At 34.8% G+C, this 17,976-nt stretch overlaps 1 protein-coding gene across 1 annotated transcript in view; it reads left to right on the top strand.

Moving 5' to 3' along the window:
• The window catches only part of LOC100370447 (calcium-dependent protein kinase C-like), a 112,768-nt gene that overhangs the window by 80,360 nt on the left and 14,432 nt on the right, over positions 1–17,976 (top strand). Inside the window, exons 5-6 of the mRNA XM_002731338.4 lie at positions 5,083–5,211; positions 12,731–12,887. Coding sequence (XP_002731384.1) covers positions 5,083–5,211; positions 12,731–12,887 — 286 coding nt within the window. The remainder of the gene's footprint in view (positions 1–5,082; positions 5,212–12,730; positions 12,888–17,976) is intronic.

The raw sequence follows: 17,976 nt of genomic DNA, 5'->3' as shown, positions 1-17,976 counted from the left end.
AGTGAACCTGACCATGTAATAATCCTGTGATGGTTAATTGGTTCCTCATTTAATAGACTTATTGATGCATAAATGTCATCTACTGTATTAATTATTCAGTAGATTTTAATTTCTGTTTATATCTATATGCTCACAGGAACAGACATGTATGAGCAATAGAACGTTATTGTGAATGTGAATGGAGCTTGCAAATATATGCTCAACCAAAGAACCCCCCTCATCACTTTATGCACACTATGGGCTAACTTGGATGGCTAGAAGTGCTAGCATATGAACTTAATGTACTATGGGCTAACTTGGATCGCTAGAAGTGCTAGCATATGAACTTAATGTACTATGGGCTAACTTGGATGGCTAGAAGTGCTAGCATATGAACTTAATGTACTATGGGCTAACTTGGATGGCTAGAAGTGCTAGCATACAAAATTAATGGACTATGGGTTTACTTGGATGGCTAGAAGAGTGAGCTCACTTAATGCACTATGGGCTAACTTGGATGGCTAGAGGAACTAGTCCACTTAATGCACCATGGGCTAACTTGTATGGCTAGAAGTGCTAGCATATGAACTTAATGTACTATGGGCTAACTTGGATGGCTAGAAGTGCTAGCATATGAACTTAATGTACTATGGGTTTACTTGGATGGCTAGAAGTGCTAGCATATGAACTTAATGTACTATGGGTTTACTTGGATGGCTAGAGGAGCTAGCATATGAACTTAATGTACTATGGGCTAACTTGGATGGCTAGAAGTGCTAGGATATGAACTTAATGTACTATGGGCTAACTTGGATGGCTAGAAGTGCTAGCATATGAACTTAATGTACTATGGGCTAACTTGGATGGCTAGAAGTGCTAGCATATGAACTTAATGTACTATGGGTTTACTTGGATGGCTAGAAGTGCTAGCATATGAACTTAATGTACTATGGGCTAACTTGGATGGCTAGAAGTGCTAGCATATGAACTTAATGTACTATGGGTTTATTTGAATGGCTAGAAGTGCTAGCATATGAACTTAATGTACTATGGGTTTACTTGGATGGCTAGAAGTGCTAGCATATGAACTTAATGTACTATGGGCTAACTTGGATGGCTAGAAGTGCTAGCATATGAACTTAATGTACTATGGGCTAACTTGGATGGCTAGAAATGCTAGCATATGAACTTAATGTACTATGGGTTTACTTGGATGGCTAGAAGTGCTAGCATACATGTATGAACTTAATGTACTATGGGCTTACTTGGATGGCTAGAAGTGCTAGCATATGAACTTAATGTACTATGGGTTTACTTGGATGGCTAGAAGTGCTAGCATATGAACTTAATGTACTATGGGTTTACTTGGATGGCTAGAAGTGCTAGCATATGAACTTAATGTACTATGGGCTAACTTGGATGGCTAGAAGTGCTAGCATATGAACTTAATGTACTATGGGCTAACTTGGATGGCTAGAAATGCTAGCATATGAACTTAATGTACTATGGGTTTACTTGGATGGCTAGAAGTGCTAGCATATGAACTTAATGTACTATGGGTTTACTTGGATGGCTAGAAGTGCTAGCATATGAACTTAATGTACTATGGGCTAACTTGGATGGCTAGAAGTGCTAGCATATGAACTTAATGTACTATGGGTTTACTTGGATGGCTAGAAGTGCTAGCATATGAACTTAATGTACTATGGGCTAACTTGGATGGCTAGAAGTGCTAGCATATGAACTTAATGTACTATGGGCTAACTTGGATGGCTAGAAATGCTAGCATATGAACTTAATGTACTATGGGTTTACTTGGATGGCTAGAAGTGCTAGCATATGAACTTAATGTACTATGGGCTAACTTGGATGGCTAGAAATGCTAGCATATGAACTTAATGTACTATGGGCTAACTTGGATGGCTAGAAGTGCTAGCATATGAACTTAATGTACTATGGGCTAACTTGGATGGCTAGAAATGCTAGCATATGAACTTAATGTACTATGGGCTAACTTGGATGGCTAGAAGTGCTAGCATATGAACTTAATGTACTATGGGTTTACTTGGATGGCTAGAAGTGCTAGCATATGAACTTAATGTACTATGGGTTTACTTGGATGGCTAGAGGAGCTAGCATATGAACTTAATGTACTATGGGCTAACTTGGATGGCTAGAAATGCTAGCATATGAACTTAATGTACTATGGGTTTACTTGGATGGCTAGAAGTGCTAGCATATGAACTTAATGTACTATGGGCTAGTTTGGATGGCTAGAAGTGCTAGCATATGAACTTAATGTACTATGGGTTTACTTGGATGGCTAGAGGAGCTAGCATATGAACTTAATGTACTATGGGCTAACTTGGATGGCTAGAAGTGCTAGCATATGAACTTAATGTACTATGGGTTTACTTGGATGGCTAAAGGAGCTAGCATACAAAATTAATGGACTATGGGTTTACTTGGATGGCTAGAAGAGTGAGCTCACTTAATGCACTATGGGCTAACTTGGATGGCTAGAGGAACTAGTCCACTTAATGCACCATGGGCTAACTTGTATGGCTAGAAGAGTGAGCCCACTTAATGCACTATGGGCTAACTTGGATGGCTAGAAGAGTGAGCCCACTTAATGCACTATGGGCTAACTTGGATGGCTAGAAGAGCGAGCTCACTTAATGCACTATGGGCTAACTTAGATGGCTAGAAGAGCGAGCCCACTTAATGCACTATGGGCTAACTTGGATGGCTAGAAGAGTGAGCCCACTTAATGCACTATGGGCTAACTTGGATGGCTAGAAGAGTGAGCTCACTTAATGCACTATGGGCTAACTTGGATGCGAGCCCACTTAATGCACTATGGGTAACTTGGAAGGCTATAAGAGTGAGCCCACTTAATGCACTGTGGGCTAACTTGGATGGCTAGAAGTGCTAGCTCACTTTGATGGCTAGAAGAATGTGCCCACTAAATGCACTATGGGCTCACTTGGATGCGAGCCCACTTAATGCATTATGGGCTAACTTGAATGGCTAGAAGAGTGAGCCCACTTAATGCACTATGGACTAACTTGGATGGCTAGAAGAGCTAGTCCACTTAATGCACCATGGGCTAACTTGTATGGCTAGAAGAGTGAGCCCACTTGATGCACTATGGGCCAACTTGGAAGGTTAGAAGAGTGAGCTAACTTAATGCACTATGGGCTAACTTGGATGGCTAGAAGAGTGAGCCCACTTAATGCACTATGGGCTAACTTGGATGGCTAGAAGAGTGAGCCCACTTAATGCACTATGGGCTAACTTGGATGGCTAGAAGAGTGAGCCCACTTAATGCACTATGGGCTAACTTGGATGGCTAGATGAGTGAGCCACTTAATGCACTATGGGCTAACTTGGATGGCTACAGGAGTGAGCCCACTTAATGCACTATCAGCTAACTTGGATGGCTAGAAGTACTAGCCCACTTAATGCACTATGAGCTAACTTGGATGGCTAGAAGTGTGAGTCCACTTAATGCACTATGGGCTAACTTAGATGGCTAGAAGAGCGAGCTCACTTAATGCACTATGGGCTAACTTGGATGGCTAGAAGAGTGAGCCCACTTAATGCACTATGGGTAACTTGGATGGCTACAGGAGTGAGCCCACTTAATGCACTATCAGCTAACTTGGATGGCTAGAAGTACTAGCCCACTTAATGCACTATGAGCTAACTTGGATGGCTAGAAGTGTGAGTCCACTTAATGCACTATGGGCTAACTTGGATGGCTAGATGAGTGAGCCACTTAATGCACTATCAGCTAACTTGGATGGCTAGAAGTACTAGCCCACTTAATGCACTATGAGCTAACTTGGATGGCTAGAAGTGTGAGTCCACTTAATGCACTATGGGCTAACTTAGATGGCTAGAAGAGCGAGCTCACTTAATGCACTATGGGCTAACTTGGATGGCTAGAAGAGTGAGCCCACTTAATGCACTATGGGTAACTTGAGTGGCTAGTGGAGTGAGCCCCACTTAATGCACTATGGGCTAACTTGGAAGGCTATAAGAGTGAGCTCACTTAATGCACTGTGGGCTAACTTGGATGGCTAGAAGTGCTAGCTCACTTTGATGGCTAGAAGAATGTGCCCACTTAATGCACTATGGGCTCACTTGGATGGCTAAAGGAGCTAGCTCACTTAATGCACTATGGGCTAACTTTGTAACTTTATTGGTAACAAACTTAACAACTGGGCTAAAAAACCAATGAAAGACTTGCGCCACAAAGTTACACAAATGCTAAATTCCTCTTTGATTGCCATGGTGACAGATTGGCTATTACAAAACTTGCAATCATCAGTTGTGGTTTTTGGATATACATGTAGTTTGATGTTGATATATGAAATTCTTTTTTATATAGTAGATCAAGTAGATCTGGATTGGTTAGGTGCATTAGACTAGATCAATGTACTTATATTGGTACAACAAGCGGCTATGTGAATGACACTCAGTGGATTATATTGATCGTACTATTAATAAAGTGTTCTTCAATAATGAGGTACGCTGACCCACCTTTAAGGTGGGTCGCAGCTAGCATGTTTTTGAGACAGAAATTTTCGTTGTGATTGGCCGTTCTACGCTATGAAAAATAAAAAAAAACTTGGGGCTTAGAATTGCAATGAATTATTAACTACATTTGTATATATTTTGCCCATTTTCCAATCCAAAATGATCACAAAGTGGAATTTAATGCTTTGGGGAATCGCAAAGTCATTGTTTCCACGGAAATGTATTAGTGGGTATCCACAATTTTTATTTATTTTTAATATTTATTATATGAAATGTTTTCACTCAGCAAAATATCAAGAATTTGTAAATGCTTTTACAATTTTCACGCTTTCTATAAACAATATGTGAAAATAAGAGGGAAAACAGAGACGCATGATTTAACGCTATGAGAGATCACAAAGTCATTGTTTCCATGGAAATGTGTTTGGGTATGCACAATTTTTATTTATTTAAACTATTCATTTGCATTTCTAATATAAACTAGTTTTTAATATTCATTTATTTGTTATTTCAAGAATATTTTTCATTTGTTCATTTATGTTATTTTGTTGTTAACAGGTTGTGATATGAACGTGCATAAAAGATGCCGAAAGCAGACCCCGAATATGTGTGGTTGTGATCACACAGAGCGCAGAGGTAGAATATCTTTGAAAGCCTATTTTACAAATAATAAACTGATAGTGGAAGGTAAGTTGAATAATTGATGTTCTACTTTGCATAGAAATACATTCTAAATTCACATAGGAGGCCTTACAAATTTGACTCCATATACTTTGTGTGTGACATAAGCTCCATGGTGCTGAATGTGTTAAATTTCACGCTGTGTTTGTGTCACTTTAACGTTGTTTAATGTCATTATAGTATACTGTAAAGGGTTAATTATTCACTGGGTTTTAATTTTGCTTATTTCGCTGACTGGAAAATGTGCTAAATTAAAACCCAGTGAATATGTAAAATTTAGCATAGAACACATTATCTAAATGATAAACCTGTGAATTTAAAACCCACTGAATATGCCTGAAACAATAAATCAGCGCAATTTAAACCCAGTGAAAATTAGTCATTTTACAGTTACTGTAGTATACATGTACATGTTTATCATTATTTGTCTCTGAAATCTGAAAAACATTAACTGTTCATTTAACCTAGTTATGCACAATATTATTGCAGAAATAATGGCCGACTATGATAAATTAATCTTTGAGTGTAACCAGGATGACTCATTGATGAGAAAAAATGCGTAAAGGATTATTAATTGTCATTTTTATTCATGCTAATTAATAACTTTTTAAAAATAACTGTTACCAATTAAAATATGGTGTATGCATCAGCAGTTTATGTATTGGTATCAATTATTCCACGAATTCTGTGAGGTTATTGTGAGTTCACTATTAGAAACTCAAGGGGGTAGCGAAATAAAAAAAAAAGCAGGAATCAGGAAGTTAATAATGCACACCTAAATTTTGAAGATAATATATTTCATATAGTGGAAAAAAATTACAGGAAATTCATCATGGAAACAAAAAAGATATCACAAAACAAAACAAAAACATATTTTACATATTTTTTTCTGCCATTGCCCCACCTTGAGTTTCTAATGGTCCACCCCTAAGTTGAATACAGCGCCCTCAATGCATTTGACTTGCTCATGGTGGTGACACTTTTCTCAATGAGTTTTAAGATACAGATAATTCGTAGTTTCACACATTTTCTGTTTATTGTGGTTGATAAAAATAAAAAAACAACTACAACAATTTTCAAATTGCCATGGACGTCACAAAATGATCAACAAAATTTTGTGTGATTAAATACTGTAATTCCAACACACTGTTGGATGTACATGTACATGGGTCCCACGTGACATAGCAGGATGAATGGACTGCTTTAATTAGGTGATGGAAAATTATATTTCATTGATTCTATAAAAAAAAAAGTTTTTTGGTGTAATCGATAGATTTAGTGGCTTTAATATAAACTGATCTGCCACCGCACAATAAAAACATTTTCATATTGCATTAAGTTTTGAACAACAATCTTTGGTTATCTCATTGCATTGTCATCACAATCTTGTATGACATAGATAATTTGACGATGATAGAGCTGTCAAATTACATCTCATTACATCCACAACAAATTGATTTTATGTATTAAAGAGAGATTAAAGCAGAATTACAAACATGATGTGAACACTTTATTAAAGGGCAAAACATCGATTACTGTAAAGAATATTATTTTCACTTGAAATTTATTTTCAAGGAGTGTTTCAGTGAAAATAAAATCCAGCGAATATACATTTTTTTCTAATACTTTACATTCAACTCATCAAAAATCAGGTGAGAAAAAACTTCATACACAACATTCAAAATGTCCTTTCAGTGAAAGTTAAATATAGCAAGAATAAAGTAGTTTACAGAAGCAAACCATACTAACGCGCACACACGCATGATTACGGGCATGTATCTGTGGGTGGGGGGGGGTGCAAGGTTGGGGTCAGCAGGTACTTAAGGATGGCTGGTGCATTTGAGCTCAAAGTGAGTGATTGAAACTGGAAATTTACAGCTGTGTTTATGTCTCTTTGCACTCAGATTATTCTGTTACTGCATTCAGATCTTGAGACTATTATATGAAACATTTGATGGTCTGACATTTCAATGATTTTCATCTTCATCAATTTGAGGTATTATTTCTAGAAAATTACAATAATCTCTAAGCCACATAATGTCTTAGTTATTGATTGGAAAAAAAAGTTTACGTATGAGGCTGATTATAAAAAAACATATTAAATATTCAACTTATTCCATTAGTTCATATGGAATAGTGTTTTTTTTTATATGTTGTCATCTACAGCCTCCCACATTTAACTCTTTCAGTGACATAACATTTCTCGCCAAGATTTTAGTGGCATATTTTGCATATTTCTAATAATTTTCTAATATTTTTTTTACAAATTTTGGACCAGATCTTGATAAAAATTTTGAAAATTGAATAAATTAGTCAGGTTTAATTTCTGAAAAATTACTTAAATTGATTTAATGCTCAGTGGGTTAGTATATGATTGAAAACTGCTCAAAGTTTTTAGAGACAAATTTTTGTGAATCTTAAAATTCTGTAGCAGTGACAACAACAACAAAATGTTACGCTGAATGACTGCAATAAACAGTCAAATCGCAAATATTCCTCACTGCAGAAATTAAACAATTTCCAGTGTATCTGTTTTTGGTGCAATTGTCAATGCAAAGCGTATAATATATATGCATGATTAACCATACAGGTCTAATTTGATAGTGGTAATGAGATCGCAGGTGTGAATGTCAGATTTCATGACTCTCTCAATTTGGAGTAATTAACACATTGATATAGGTGACCTTTGTACTTCCATAGATTGTATATCTTGTCTCCAAAATAGTCAAAAATGGTTTCTTCTGCTTTTTTAATTAAAAGAGAAATTAATTACGCTTCTCGGATACAATAATGTGTGATGAATTACATGATTCGCATAACAATTAAGTTGTGTCATAAATATAGGTCATTTCAAATGTTATTCTCAAAAACCGACTTTATGGATTGACCTCTGTGCGACTGTCCGTTATTCCATCCATCTCCATCTGTATCTCGAACATGCCTCAGCCGATCACATTCAAAATTTACATACACATCATATATCATGGGCTACATAAGCACGTCCATTTGTTTCATGACCTGATTCAAGATGGACAAATGGTAACCATTTTAATGTTGAAAATTCATCAAAATCATGCATTTCTGCCATTCTGTCAATGTATGGATGGGTTCTATTCAAATTTGGTACATACATGTACGTTGGACAGTATAGGACTTTAATGTACGTTGTTTTCAGATTCAAAATGACCATCTGGTGGCCATTTTTTTTAATGAAATATGGTTCAACGCAGTATCTCTGACATGCCTTGACTTATCACATTCAAACTTTATAAATGCATCATACATCTTTTCTCACATAATCATGTGTATTATTTGACCATTTGATTCAAGACTACCATATGGTGGTGCATCAAAATTTCTGCCATTACAAATCTTTGTTATACCTGACAGCCATTGTCCATCTTGCTGAATACATAGAACATAAATTTGATGGGATCATAATTTTTTTTCAGATCAGTTTTAAAATAGCTGAATACAAATGCTAACATGCGTTGATTGATCTCAATCAAACTTTACAAATACATTGTACGTCATATTTGTTGTATGTTCTGATTCAAAATGGCCGACTCATTTCAGTTAAATTTGTTTATTATTTAAATAAAAACCAATGAGGACTTGTTTTCTATTTTTTTTTAAAAAAATACTGTAAAAATGATTGAAACTATTTTCAGGACAATAAACAAATCATAGATAAGTCCTTTGTAGACATACAAGGCCTAGAAAAAAAAATAGTTCTGGTCAATATGCCATTTTCTGTTTACTGCAAGATCCTGTGTTACGCATAACATGAAACAAAAAAACAGGATAAACAAAGGTCATAGCGTTGTAGTGGCATCTGAACATCACATAAGGTTTGTGAAATGCTAAGTCTTTTAGGGTATTACCATGTTTGATAATGTAATGCAATATTATCCTCTTCAAATCTAAATTCAATCAATCATTCTATTTTTGTGGCTGTCTTTAAGTCTGCATCTTTCACAAGATCTCAAAGTGAATGGAAAATCACAAAATTAACAGAAAAATGTTTCCACAATCGATGCATGTACTTTTGTTTTTACTTCTCAATTCTGTGATTACCTTATATGTGTGTATGTACCCCATTTTCTCTATTAGTAACTTATACACTTACGTAAAGTGACAGAGATGCATATCTGGTTGGAAGAGAGTAAAATGTAATTTTTGGCTTATGTGTGTTTCTGTTATACTTCTCAAAGCAGTACATATACATGTATGTCTGATTTTAGTGGCACTTGTTACGTGTACGTGTGCTCTCGGATTATCCATGGACTCATAGTTGCTGTTGACATAGGAAGTAAAGTAAGCAAATAACACCTAATAAACGGCAAGGTAAATACTACGTCTAATTATAGTAAACACGTACTGCGTGCGTGACTCGAACCGGCGCTCTCATACGGCACCTAATCGCCTAGCTTCATGCCACTACACGTCTTCCCCTCGGCCACCGGGCATCCCCAAATAAGGATGCTTAATAACCGAGCTTATTACGTGCAGAGAACATGAAACCCGTCCACGCGATCCGCGCCACACAGCATACTAGCCAGATCTGAAGGCCTTTGCCGCATTCTGACCACGCTGCGTGGCGCGGATCGCGTGGACGGGTTTCATGTTCTCTGCACGTAATTAAGCATCCTTTTTTGGGGATGCCCGGTGGCCGAGGGGAAGACGTGTAGTGGCATGAAGCTAGGCGATTAGGTGTCGTATGCGAGCGCCAGTTCGAGTCACGCACGCAGTACGTGTTTACTATAATTAGACGTAGTATTTACTTTGCCGTTTATTCAGTGTTATTTGCTTACTTTGATTATCCATGGATATGGATATATCAACAAATCATATACTCGTTTGACGATCAGATACAAGATGACTGAATGACAATCAAGCATCAGCTTCTGGATTCATATCTCTGACATGTTTGTGCTCAAACTATATTACTATAAACAAAAGTATATATCTTAAATTTGATAACCAACAGGGACTGTGCCATGCATGGATTTTTCTCGATATCCCGATAATATGGACTCAAAATAATGAAAGCATGAAGACGAAATATATTTTTAATTCGGCTCGTAACTCGTTAAAGCTAAATCTTGCATAACTTAACAGCAACTAATTTGTTTTGTTTCATTTATGATACAATGTATGTTACGAAGTTTATGTCTTGGCTAGATTTATTATCATCTTAGTTTTAATCAGTAGAGTTAATTTTAACATTTACAAAAATATGCAGGGTCACAAGTAAAAAAGTTATCATCGATAATTCAATCTTATGTAGAAGTAAATGGAAAAGGAAAAGGGCATGTGAGTATTAATCAGACCTAGCAGCAAACTTAAGATTTAGTATTAGATTGCGTATTACATATTCAAGATATCACAGCTTACAGCATATTGTGTGTTTTATCACGGGCAACATTTTGTATAAGGGCTATTTATAGCTCCTTGCCATGTCTGCAGAAAGCTGTTGCCTCATTTTATTATGATGTCTATGCATCAACACATGTCGTCTCTAAGACTAATTCAGATTCAGTATTATTCTATTACTGTCATATTATATGCATACTAATGAAGTAATTTGCATATTACAAAATGTAATTAGTGGATTTCAATAATTTCTGTGTTATTGTCTTCAAACCTTCATTTGAAAAAAAACCTAATTCAGATTCAGTATTATTCTATCATTGTCATATTCTATGCATACTAATGAGGTAATTTGCATATTGCAAAATGTAATTAGTGGATTTCAATAATTTCTGTGTTATTGTCTTCAAACCTCTATCTGATAAAAACCTAATTCAGATTCAATATTACAGGTATTCTATCACTGTCATATTCTATGCATAACTAATGAGGTAATTTGCATATTAATCAGTAGATTTCAATAATTTCTGTGTTGTCTTCAAACCTCCATCTGAAAAAAAACCTAATTCAGATTCAATATTACCGGTATTCTATCACTCATATTCCATGCAAACTAATGAGGTAATTTGCATATTAATCAGTAGATTTCAATAATTTCTGTGTTATTGTCTTCAAACCTCCATCTGATAAAAACCTAATTCAGATTCAATATTACCGGTATTCTATCACTGTCATATTCTATGCATAACTAATGAGGTAATTTGCATATTAATCAGTAGATTTCAATAATTTCTGTGTTGTCTTCAAACCTCCATCTGAAAAAAAACCTAATTCAGATTCAATATTACCGGTATTCTATCACTCATATTCCATGCAAACTAATGAGGTAATTTGCATATTAATCAGTAGATTTCAATAATTTCTGTGTTATTGTCTTCAAACCTCCTTCTGATAAAAACCTAATTCAGATTCAATATTACCGGTATTCTATCACTGTCATATTCTATGCATAACTAATGAGGTAATTTGCATATTAATCAGCAGATTTCAATAATTTCTGTGTTGTTTTCAAACCTCCATCTGAAAAAAACCTAATTCAAATTTAATATTACCGGTATTCTATCACTGTCATATTCTATGCATACTAATGAGGTAATTTGCATATTAATCAGTGGATTTCAATAATTTCTGTGTTATTGTCTTCAAACCTCCATCTGATAAAACCTAATTCAGATTCAATATTACCGGTATTCTATCACTGTCATATTCTATGCATACTAATGAGGTAATTTGCATATTAATCAGTGGATTTCAATAATTTCTGTGTTATTGTCTTCAAACCTCCATCTGATAAAAACCTAGTTCAGATTCAATATTACCAGTATTCTATCACTGTCATATTCTATGCATAACTAATGAGGTAATTTGCATATTAATCAGTGGATTTCAATAATTTCTGTATTATTGTCTCTAAACCTTCCATCTGAAAAAACAAAACAAATTCAGGCTGGGTATTATTCCATTACTGCCATATTCTATGCATCCTAATATATTGAATTTTACATGTAATATGTAATCTAATGTTTTTTCTGTCAGTAAAAGTGAAAACAAAAGCCTTTTGAGTGACCAATGCATTTTCCCCTACAAAGAAGTCTATCTTGATTTACTCACCTACACATACAAGTGGTTGAGAAGTTGTATTCCTGGTAACATTTTAGAATTTTAGAAAATTTGTATTTGAACACACCACCTACTGAAAGCCAAATAAGCACGAAAAATGGCGTCAGCCAGAAATATATTATGATGGATACCTTGAGTATGTTTGAATAATTTTGTTTGAAAATGCATTCTGATTATATTCATATGATCTGATTTATTATTGATTATCGTTGTAAAAGTTCAGTGAGTTCTTGATTCATGACTGAAATACCTCTATCACTAATGTACATGACAATGTAAGTCATTTCTCTACAACTGATAGTACTATAGATTAGTTTAACAGGCGTAAGGCATCGTGTTTGACATGGGTCCCATGTGACGTCTACAACGTGTATAAAATGCTTTTGTTTGTTTACATCAAATTTGAACTGTGCAGCTGTATATTTGCTTCTGATTAATTATTGTTACAACTCCTCTTTCATCTTCATTTCAGTTCGCGATGCAAGAAACTTAATCCCAATGGATCCGAATGGGTTGTCAGATCCGTACGTCAAACTTAAGTTAATTCCTGATCCTGATAATAAAAGCAAAAAGAAGACTAAGACATTGAAGGGAACACTCAATCCAGCCTGGAATGAAACCTTTACATTGTAAGTTGTTATTTCTCACTTTGTTGGATCAACACAACAAATCCACTCCCATCATTTTAGAAATATTTAATTTTGCCATTCAAAATGAAATGAAAGGTTTCTATTGGTCACTGCGCTTGTTGGCAGGTTCAATTCAACTGCCATTAAAATGTATATATGACAAATAAATTGTGTGCAAAAATTTCTCAAAGATGAATCAATCAACTTGATAACAATACATATTCTCGAAGGCAGAGCATTCTAAGTTGTTATGTACCATTATTGCATGTATTTGTATGGGCTCTGTGTGAACTGCTGTGGAAGGCCAGTCAAAGAACTCAACTATGACACAATCCTTACAACCAAATTTATATATGTTGCACACATAGCTTGTTATACTGTTTAGAAAAGTCTTGACAACTAGCTCAAAGTACTGTTTTGAAAATTTTCAATCATTGTTTTCACCAATGGTTGCCAGGCGAAGAAAATGCCTTGATGTTTTCTCCCGGTGTAGGTGCTTGTTTATTTTTTTCTCTGATCAAACTCAGTAAGGCTGAATAGTAACCATTTTGTTAATCCCCACTCGGATTCGGTCTTAAAAATTGATTGATGTCAGTGTTGGTCCATGCTTTCACGCACACACACACACATGCATGTGTCGTCACCTAACTTGATACATAGATTGAACTTAATGAGACTTTGAATACAGCCATTTGTTTTAAGAATGTCGTGCCTAGTATGTTTGCATTAAATCTTTCCTACATCAGTCTTCATGTCACTAGACTGACTGGATCTGCTCCAACTGATGTATTACTCGTTTATTTAGGCTGATTGCTGTCACCTCTACAAATACACGCACCAAATGTGCTCTATGATGAGAGAATGTGTCAATTTCAGAGGTCTAAATAAGACATATTCTTCCATGATTCAGTATAGAAATGCATTTTTTTTTAGTTATCAGTTATGCTTCTAATACAGTGTGTATTATGTTGTATGTTTGTACAGCCATTATAGAGGTCTAATATTAACAATCCATACAGTGTTTTCTTTCAGTTTTCTTTACTATCTTAAAACCAGGACTGTTTCATTTGATTTCTTTGGCAGTTAATGACAACTTTCCACTTTTATTAGTCCCTGTAGGATACATATGCATGTCCATTTCATGATCTGCTTCAAGATGACTGAATGGCTTAAAATAGCAATGCAAAAATTCATCAAAATTAGGTCATGCATTAATGGATTTTGTTCAAATTTAGTACATATATTTTGTAAGTGATTCAATATGGGGGGGGGGGGGGTGGGGTGCCGAGCATCTATTTTAAACAAATACTATTGCCATATCTCTAACATGCCTTGACCACTCACATTCACACATATACATTTAGATATGTAATTCAGATTCAAGATGGCCAATTGCGGTTATTTTAATGTTAAAATTCAACAAAATCAAACAGTTTTGCCACTCTGAACCCAGATCTTGGTTATACATTGACAGCTATTGTCCATCTTTTACATATGATGAGGTCAGTAAACTAAACCAAAAAAACACCAGTGGAAGACAGATTATGCTCCCTTATAATGAACATTGGAACATCATTTCAAACCTCATAAGTTATACACAAAAGAAAGAAACGCAATGTGCATTTGGATATTAAAGAAAAACTGTTATATTTATTACAATCAAGCATGAAAACACTATTATAGCCCTCTATGTTTACTTGAGTAACAGTAAATGAACAACAAAAAGAATACTGTAAAATACTTTATTTTTGCTTGAATTAATTTTCACTATTTTCGCTGAAGGAATGATTCAGTGAAAATAAAATCCAGCAAATATACTTTTTTTCCTATATTTTACATTCAACTCATCAAAAATCAGTGAAAATAAATTCCAAAAAAGAAACACCCAAAAAGTCTTTTCAGCAAAAATTAATTTCAGCTAAAATATAGTATTCTACAGTAGTCAGTACACTTATTTTACTTTTTGTGTCATGACATGACTTGTTTTTAGACCCCCTTTGAACGAATTCTGAGAACAGGGACTTATAATTTGGTCTACGTCCGTCTGTTCGTGTATCCGTTATATTTCAGAATCCGTCGGACCTATTCCATTCATCTTTGCATGTGCCTAGTACTTTATGTGGGACATATGCACATGCAGTGGTTTCGTGATTCGATTCAAAATGGCCGACTGGCAGCCATCTTGTTTTTTGAAAATGTTGTATTTTGGACATGCTTTGTCAGTTTTCATTCAAATTTGCTATATAGATTATACATGTTAGGATACTTGTCCATGACATTTCTTTTGCAATTGGATAAAAGATGGCCGACTGGCAGCCATCTTGTTTTTTGAAAATGTTGTATTTTGGACATGCTTTGTCAGTTTTCATTCAAATTTGGCACATACATGTACTTTATACATGTTAGGATACATGTCCATGACAATTTGTTTCAAAATCTAGTCAAGGATGGCCGATTGACAGCCATCTGACTTTTTGGCCTTACTACTATATTTCCACGATTTATGACAAATAAAGTATTCTACAGTATTACTAAAGTGAAATACATAAGTAAATAAAATAAAACAAATAAATAAATTCAAATCTTCAATTAATAAATGTTTATTTACTTTTGTGTAAACCGCTTCAAATTCTTGAAAGACTAAAATAAGTTCAGGAAATTTGTGAAATATTGTTGGAATAATTATTTCACTATGGTGGTTCCTAAAGACAGGAACCCTTAGTAATACTTTAAAATTATGAAATAGGAAACATTTCTAATGGTGCCAATTTATCGGTTTACAATCATGCTACTTAACATAACTGAATGTTTTTTGATCAAGAAAATCGGTTGATCTAGTGTAGAATACATATTCCAAACAATTTGTTAAAGCGGAGGAGACGTCACCTGCGCAAGCGTCAGATGGCCATATCTTGTCATTGTTTACAAACAAGTGTCTACCCATGAGCCTTTGTGTTTTTAGCGTGTGTTGTTATCACCATTTGGGACTCGATTTTCGCGCATGTGCAGGTGACGACCCTCTCGCTTTAAATTTGGCAATAAAAAAGACATTTTTGTTTGTAATACTGGCATTAATTGTGTCAGAAGTTGCAGTGAGTACAAATCAGACTACCCTGTACTGCATTACATTATTAAATAGCCTGAATTTTGCCAACAATTAAATATTTACTGGATGTTCGTGCAGCTTAGGAAAAATAAAGCTTGTAAAGAAGATCATATTGTCATACCTATAACATCTATGTTTTAGTGAATATATACTATTTGGTTTATTTATCACTTTACTATAACAACTCTGGAAAGGGTTGTTTGGGGAAAAAAATCTGCAAAACATGTTGAAATTAAAACCTACAAGAAAAACAACAATACTAATAAAGTATAAAAACATTTGATAGAGGATAATAAAACAATTATTTTTACGGATTTAAATCATTCTGAGAAAAAAAAATCTAGCTAAAAAGTGAGAGTGAAAATAATCACCAAAACATCAAATCCAATTATATTGAAAAACTACATCCCATTTGCAGTTAGCTTTCTGTGAACTATAACAATATTAGTCACTATATACTGTTTGTTCCTTTTGGTAAAAATTTAGAACTATGGGATAACTTAACATTACAAAAAAAGAGAATGGTGTGTTTCTTTTGGTTAACGTTCTTCTTAAATATATAAATGGAAAGTTTCCAGAAAGGTTATAAAAATTGATTATGTATTGGTTAATGAGAAAAAAATTATTTTTTCTATTTAAGACTGTTCTAGAAAGCTCATGTATCCCACATAACTCACCATAGACTGTCAGGAACAGAAGCAACATTACATTGCGCCCTCTAGTGGTATAAAATACATAACACCAGGTCAAATGGTTGAACATAATTTAAATATTGTGATTGATATTCCATGTATAATTATCAATATCTGGTATTAAAATTAATTGAGAGATGTTCCCACTGCTTGACATCTTGACAATATTAATGATATACAAATTATATCAGGTGAAGCGTTCTCCACATTGCAATGCATTGATGTATGGAATATTGATTTGTACTGTACTGTGAGTAGTAGGACATGCATAAAACATGTGATGAATATCAGACTACATCACATGTTAAATTGCCGCAATAAATCTGCCTTAAGCTTTGAGAGTGAATTAAAAATAAATATCTATGGAGTGTCTATTACATGCATTTTAGATACTAATAACCGATACAATATGGCAAAGTTCATCCTATTTAAGCAAAAGCATTTTATTTCCCACTACAGTTGGATTTATTGCTATTAAATACCATGATAATTACATTTTTTTTCTTACCTGATTATTTGCTTACTAAAATACCCCCCCCCCCCCTTCCCTGGCAGATATTATGCCACATTGATTCAAGTTTTCATAATTTTGTGATTTTACAATGCATCATGGGAGAGGAGGATAGTTCTGGTGATCATAGGGAATTTCGGCAGTGAATACTCTTGCCTTTGGTTGGAATTTTATTCTAGTGACAGGTAGTCCACAAGAGTAGACAGTGTTTGGCCAAGAGGGTGGGGATTGGTGAGTTTATTGAACATGACAGAATATGTTGTCACCTGGCAACCATAACCATGCCGATAGCAACAAAATCAATACCTAAAGCTAAATCACTTGGGTAATAGAGCTGGTACAATGGGAACATCTCCCCATTTCATTAATGTATATGGGTGTGCTTCCGAACGTCATATCATGTAATCTTAGCAAACCACTCAGAAACTGACATGTTTTAGAACATTCACATGTACCTAGCAACTGTGATCAGCCACATTTCATTTTTCTTGCTCGTACTTGGTATATTCATCCGTTTTCTTGAATATTTGTCTAGCAACAATCTGTTGGATACAAAATAGCATTTCCACAGAGCTCAACACAGTTGATGGTAAATCTTGTGTAAAAAGGGTTGTTTTTGTCTCCTGATAAATCTGATCATAGCAACTGATTATCTAGATGAAAGCGAGACAGCCACAAAACTTTTTCTCTTCAAATATTGTCTCATTTTTTACCGTCTACTGTCCCAATATGTGAGTGGAGCAGATAATGGTAGGAACTGGAAACATTTTTTGAGGTGTG

Source organism: Saccoglossus kowalevskii, chromosome 8, assembly GCF_978046115.1.
Source record: "Saccoglossus kowalevskii chromosome 8, keSacKowa6.1, whole genome shotgun sequence".
NCBI classification, from domain to species: Eukaryota; Metazoa; Hemichordata; class Enteropneusta; family Harrimaniidae; genus Saccoglossus; species Saccoglossus kowalevskii.
This window is presented reverse-complemented; position numbering and strand designations above follow the sequence as displayed.